This window comes from Lactuca virosa, chromosome 4, assembly GCF_052849685.1.
Source record: "Lactuca virosa cultivar CGN04683 chromosome 4, Lactuca_virosa_CGN04683_v6, whole genome shotgun sequence".
Taxonomy (NCBI): Eukaryota; Viridiplantae; Streptophyta; class Magnoliopsida; order Asterales; family Asteraceae; genus Lactuca; species Lactuca virosa.
This window is the reverse complement of record NC_136429.1, coordinates 443,428,263-443,434,615: the sequence shown is the minus strand read 5'-3', so window position 1 is coordinate 443,434,615 and position 6,353 is coordinate 443,428,263. Positions and strand designations below refer to the sequence as shown.

Here is a 6,353-nt window from a genome sequence, read left to right as displayed (position 1 = left end):
TGCCGGGCGAGGCCCGAGGAATGTTAGGATGCTAGACGTCTTCATGATTCTTGCATGTGTTGGTATGATAGGATCCGGACCGAGGGTTCGATGTCAGGGAAAGCCCGAAGTACGTTAGATAGTAGTATGTTTCCGGGCGGGGGTCCGATGTCGGGGTATTCCCGAGGAAGCTTCTTATGTAGTGCGTTAGAGTATACTTGTTGTCTTCGTGATACTTGTATGTGCCTGATAGGGAGGTGAGTGTGGGCGAGGTCCCATATTTTATCACTAGCTGAGTATGGATGGGGTTCCATATCTCGATATTAGCATAACAGGGGCGAGGCCCATGATAGGAAGGATGTGAGTGTGGGCGAGGGCCTGTATCTCACTACTAGTAGGAGTGTGGACGAGGTTCCACTACTTCAATAGCAGACCAAGGGCGGGGCCCAAGTTATGCGAGGCCTTAGAGTAGGGAATGGTTAGGAAATGGTTATGTATGTTTCAGTATGTTATTTAATCATATGTATGTGTATGGCGAGCGAGGCCCAGAGACAGGCGGGGCCTAAAGGAAACAAATCTGTATACCGGGCGGGGCTCGATGCCAGGTGGGACCTGATGCCAGGCGGGGCCTGATGACGGACGGGGTCCGATGGCGGGCGAGGCCCAATGCAGCGGTCGGGGGCCCAGTATGTGGTTATGTGCTCAAAATTATGTATGACATGTATGGATCAGTAGATATGTATGGTATGTGGTAGGTTGGGGAACTCACTAAGCTTCGTGCTTACGGTTTTCAGTTTTGGTTTCAGGTATTTCCGATAGCGGAATGAAGAGCTCGGGATGATCGCATGGCACACACCAAGAAGTTCAGCCTGAGATATTTACTCTGATAAAATGAATAAGTGTTTTGGAAAATATACTCTGATTTGTCATATAACCCCTTTTTGTATGTTTGAATGACTTAATGATATGGATTAGTAATGTTTTAAAATAAATTTTTGGTCATGATTTTTGGGATGTTACAAAGATGGTTGAACTGAATACTGCTCCAACTAATGGCTCTACGGGTCACATGTACAACACACAAGGACCAAGCCTCAATCTATTATTCGAAATATCCAAAATAACCTAAAGTCAAACTTATTCAAAGTCAACAGTCAATGGTCAAAAGTTAAAGTCAAAGTCAACTCCAGCTAGTCGCCACATCGTTGCTATCCCTGGCCATGCCGTGGCAGCAAAGCGACAAAATAGACGGTTCTAGTCCAGTCGTCGCGACTTAAGGCCACCCTGTGGGTACTAGTTTCCAAAAACCTTAATTGGTTAAGCCATTTTCATCGATTCTAAGAGCTCCAAAGCTCAGATCTGGTCCCTTCCATTGTGTAAATGGATAAAGTTTCCTACTTTATTCCTTAAGACCTTCCAAGAGGTAAAGATCTCACCCTACGTCTAAGAAGGGGGTGAAAAGACATCATGGCTTAATCATTAAGGACTTAATCTTGAAGATCTCATGACCAAGATTCCATAAGGGTTTCTAGTACCAAAACTATCATAAAAATCCATGCTTTTCAGACATGCACGTCTTGAACTCTTATTAGATCAAAATTTAGGTTTTATGACGAAGATATCATGCATGACACTAATATTCACTTATAAATCAGATCTAAGGCACCAAATAATCTAAGAGCATCTCCAACCCACTCTTATTTTTTATTATTTCCTCCATTTCTTCCCACAGTCCTCTCCAACCCTACCCCATTTATTCCTCCATTTTGTGGGAAATGAATAGTATAACACAAAATATTGTGTTATATTATTCATTTCCCCAAAAATGGGGATAAACTTTGAGTTTTCGGTTTTAGTCCCTCTTTTTATATATTTATACATTTCTAGTTTATTTTTATCTACTAATAATAATTAAATGTAATATTTAATACTTAGAATATTGTGTTATATATTAAATTATATAAATTAATTATAAATATAAAGTTTCTTCTTTGTTTATCAAATTCATATAAAAATTTAAATATATATTGAAATTTTAAAACACGATGACGTATTTTACAAAAGCTTATAATTAAGAATTATAAATATAATCTTATTTATTTATTATTATTGTAATGAAAAAAAATATAGATTATATATTTGTTAAACCAAATTAGTAGAAGGGTGTGTATGATAATTTATATAAGTTGGAAGATTGGAATATACTTTCTGGGGGTAAAAATGAGGTAAAAAATAGAATAGGTTTGGAGATGAGACTATTTACCCCATTTTTTACCCCATTTTTGGGGGAAAAAATGGAAGTGGGTTGGAGATGGTCTAAGTGACCTGGAGATTCATAAATTTGCAAGCTTTATTAAAGATTCATAAATTTGCAAGCTTTATAAGATCTCACCACTCAAATCCATCAAGACATCTAAAAAAAGGGGAAAATCAAGAGATCTAACAACTTAGCAAGGAAAAGTTTGGATCTTAGACACTCACTAAGGTCCAGGAGATGTACTAGTTGAAGTAGATGATGCTTGCCAAGTAAAATATCACACCAAGGCATCATTCTTCTTCAAAAATCACCAAAAAGCACCAAGAATGAGTTCACAATTGCAATTGAGGCTAGGGTTAGGTTTTTTGTGTTTTAGAGTGTGATAGAGACTGAATGATCACGAAACCCTAGCCTTAATGTTCTTTATATAGGGTCCAAAGCCCAAAAAATAGGGTTTTTCACTAAAAACACCTGCCATGTGGCGGGTCATTTAATCTCGCGGTCCAAAACATTCTGCCACGTCGTGGTGATGCTCCACCACGTCATGGCCACCAAAATTAAAGTTCATATATAAAATTTGATTGATACCTGGAACGGATGTTACAGTGTTTGAGTTGGAGATCAACGATTTAGGGAAGCAACCATGAAATATGAAGAAGTCTTTTAAGAGCATTGTTTCTTGCGCTAATTCGTTTCTTTTAAGTGGAATACATCATTTAATGTCGGTTAGATGACCTACTTGTCAACTAATATACCAACCAGACAATAAATATGTCAAGTCACCAACTTACCTGCAACAACCAATCACTATAAGGTGTGATTGGAACAAAGAGTTTACTTGGATGGTAATATGTGTACAAAGGCAATAATGCAATGATATTACTTTTGTAGTTACAAAACTTGAATAATATTTTTTGAACGATTTTGATATTTAGTTACCAATCATTTTCCCTATCCATTTATGTATTTTGTCTATAAAAGCTTGTATCTAAACGAGAACATTTGATTGTAACATCCAAACCTTTACATAATTTGAAACGTAATCACTTCATAGTAGTATTAGATATTTTCAACAATCATAGAGTAGACGTGTATAAACCTTTGGTGAGACTAATTATGCATTTTGGCTATATTTAAATCTTTAATTACTCAATGAAAACTATTGTCATTTTGTTGACACATATCTTTCTTGTTGAAACTAGCCAACCATAATCACTACTAGACAACTCCTTAATTAGTTCATAATCTCTGGTATAACTACAAGCCAAGTGGGCCTTGCCGCCTTGGCCTCCCATAAAATAACCGTGTGAAAGGAAACTTCTTATTTGCATCTAAAATCTAAATTCGATCTTTAATGCCTATGGAGAGATGCAATCTTATCACGTGCACTGCACGTACAAATGACGGTGGAGTGTGCATAGATAGCGCGTGAAAAGAGAGTAGAACATGAGAGTAACTTTAAAGTCTACGAATCCAAAGGTCAAACTATCTGACATGGAATTAACGTAACACTATTTGTCAACTACATCTTCAAACTCTATATATACCTTCCAAACACTCCATTCATAAAATGCGTTCTCCTTCACTTTCACCACATAGCTTCAATTCATTTTAACCAAAATCCAATTCCAGTCTTTTAACACTTATTGCCTCAGTTAAGGCTTTTTTTCAAACACATGTTGTCCTCAAAAGTTACAGATTGTAATGCTCATGGGCAGGACTCCTCGTATTTTCTTGGATGGCAAGAGTACGAGAAGAATCCCTACCATGAGGTCAATAATCCAAATGGTATTATCCAAATGGGTCTGGCTGAAAATCAGTTATCGTTCAATATTCTTGAGTCATGGATCGAGAACAATCCAACTGCAACACAATTCAAGAACAACGATGATCAGTCTGTCTTTAAAGAACTTGCCCTCTTTCAAGATTATCATGGCCTTCCCTCTTTCAAGAAAGTAAGCATTTTCTTTTTAAATCATCTTGTAGTAAATAAACCCACCTACCAACTTTGATAAATATCTTATTCATATATTTATATATTTATAATTTCTTTTGATTTTTGTAGGCATTCGTCCAGTTCATGTCAGAGATAAGAGGAAACACTTTTACTTTTGATCCAAACAACCTTGTACTCACCGCCGGAGCAACCTCCGCTAGTGAAACTTTAATGTTTTGTGTAGCTAACCCCGGCGACGCTTTCCTCATTCCGACGCCATATTATCCGGCGTAGGTTCACCTTACTTTTTCACCTTGTTCCTTATGTCGCAAGTAACGTCACAGTAAAGTTTATGATTCTGATCTGGTTTACTACGTTATGTAGATTTGATAGAGATCTCAAGTGGCGAACTGGAGCTGAAATAGTCCCGATTCACTGCTCAAGCTCCAATGGTTTCCGGATTACCAGATCTGCCCTTGAAGATGCCTACCAACAAGCACAAAAGAAAGACCTTAAAGTGAAGGGTATTTTCGTCACGAATCCGTCGAATCCATTGGGGACATCATTGAGCATGCATGAACTCGACCTCATCTTCAACTTCATATCCACCAAGAACATCCATCTCATCAGTGATGAAGTCTACTCTGGTACTGTTTTCAGTTCACCGAAGTTCACTAGTGTGATGGAGGTTCTGAAGAACAAAAACCTCATGAAAAGCGAAGTTTCTAACCGAGTTCACATCATCTGCAGCCTCTCAAAAGATCTCGGTTTACCTGGTTTTCGAGTCGGAGCAATTTACTCCGGCAACGGTGACGTCGTCTCTGCCGCCACAAAAATGTCTAGCTTCGGTTTAATTTCCTCTCAAACACAGTATTTACTGTCGGAGATGTTATCAGACCGGAAATTCACAAAAATCTATCTTTCTGAGAATCGCCGGAGGTTGAAACACCGGCAGGAAACGCTGGTAAAAGGGCTGCAAAAGGTTGGAATCAGATGCCTGAAAAGCAACTCTGGTTTGTTTTGTTGGGTGGATATGAGACATCTTTTGGGCTCAAAGACCTTTCATGGAGAAATCGAACTGTGGGAGAAGATTGTGTATGATGTCCGGTTGAACATCTCGCCCGGTTCATCTTGCCATTGTAGTGAACCGGGTTGGTTCAGGGTTTGTTTCGCCAATATGTCTGAAGAAACCCTAATCTTGGCCATGCAACGTGTCAAGTCATTTGTGGAGTCAATGTCGAAGAAAAATAATAGGAATCGACATCAACAGATACTGCATAATTCTGCTAGGAGAACAAAGTCGTTACCCAAATGGGTTTTTTCTCTTTCGTTGAACCAACTTGAAGTTGGGGAACAACGTTAGTACACTATTATTTACGTTGGATGCCTTTGGCCAATTATTTGATTGGAATATTCCAAAATGGAGTTTCAATCTTGTGGCGACCTTAAAAAAAGAAAAAAAAAAGAAAAGAAAAGAAAAAGAAGGTAGACTAGCTATTACATTTGTTAATTTTTTTGAATATTTTTTACTTGATGTATATTCTTAATATTTTTATTTTAGGGGATTATAATGTATAGAAAGTTTGCGGTCAACGCATATGGATTAGGAGTAGCATTTGCTTCTTTAATTACATTGTAAACCATTTAAAGTAATTTTTATGTAACGTTATTGAATTGTTTAATTAAGCTCTTGTATGGGTTAATTAATTAATATCATATGTATGAACTAACTAAAACACTTTGGTTACCATCATTAACTACGGTTACATATCGTAGTTTTGAAGAAAACCATAGTACGTGGCAGTTTATAATTTTCACAATCTTTTCTCGAATCAAAAGAAATCTTGCTTGAAGTTTGGAAAGGTATGACTTATATTGTTAATAAATTACTAAATAATACAAAAATCTCATGTGATCTTTGCTTTGCCATAATCAAGTGGTTATGGATTCCGATTCAATTTCATGATCGCGTTTACTTGAATATCTTATTGGAATTTATGGATTCCTTCATTTGAGGAATTCAGCATTCCTTTAGTTGAAGAGCTTTGAAACTCATTCTTTGCCTTCTTTTTCAAAATACATAACACAAGTGGAGTTTGGAATTTGTCTACTATAGGCACGTTGTGCTAATAAACGCAATTGACCAAATTGTAGATGCTTTCTCTTCCTGCTAACAGTCAA

At 37.3% G+C, this 6,353-nt stretch overlaps 1 protein-coding gene across 1 annotated transcript; it reads left to right on the top strand.

The window, feature by feature from the left end:
• Positions 1 to 3,808: 3,808 nt before the first annotated feature.
• Positions 3,809 to 5,662, top strand: LOC145109084 (1-aminocyclopropane-1-carboxylate synthase 3-like). Its single transcript, XM_079046193.1, has 3 exons — positions 3,809 to 4,191; positions 4,302 to 4,462; positions 4,557 to 5,662. Exons 1-3 carry the CDS (start codon positions 3,913 to 3,915, stop codon positions 5,533 to 5,535), a joined length of 1,419 nt encoding a protein of 472 aa, XP_078902319.1. The 5' UTR covers positions 3,809 to 3,912; the 3' UTR covers positions 5,536 to 5,662.
• The last annotated feature ends 691 nt before the right edge of the window (positions 5,663 to 6,353 follow it).

Coding starts and splice junctions, on each gene's coding strand:
- LOC145109084 (XM_079046193.1), top strand. CDS start 3,913: ATGTTGTCCTCAAAAGTTACAGATTGTAATGCTCATGGGCAGGACTCC. Junction 4,192..4,301: donor GCCTTCCCTCTTTCAAGAAA/GTAAGCATTTTC, acceptor TGATTTTTGTAG/GCATTCGTCCAGTTCATGTC. Junction 4,463..4,556: donor CCGACGCCATATTATCCGGC/GTAGGTTCACCT, acceptor TACGTTATGTAG/ATTTGATAGAGATCTCAAGT.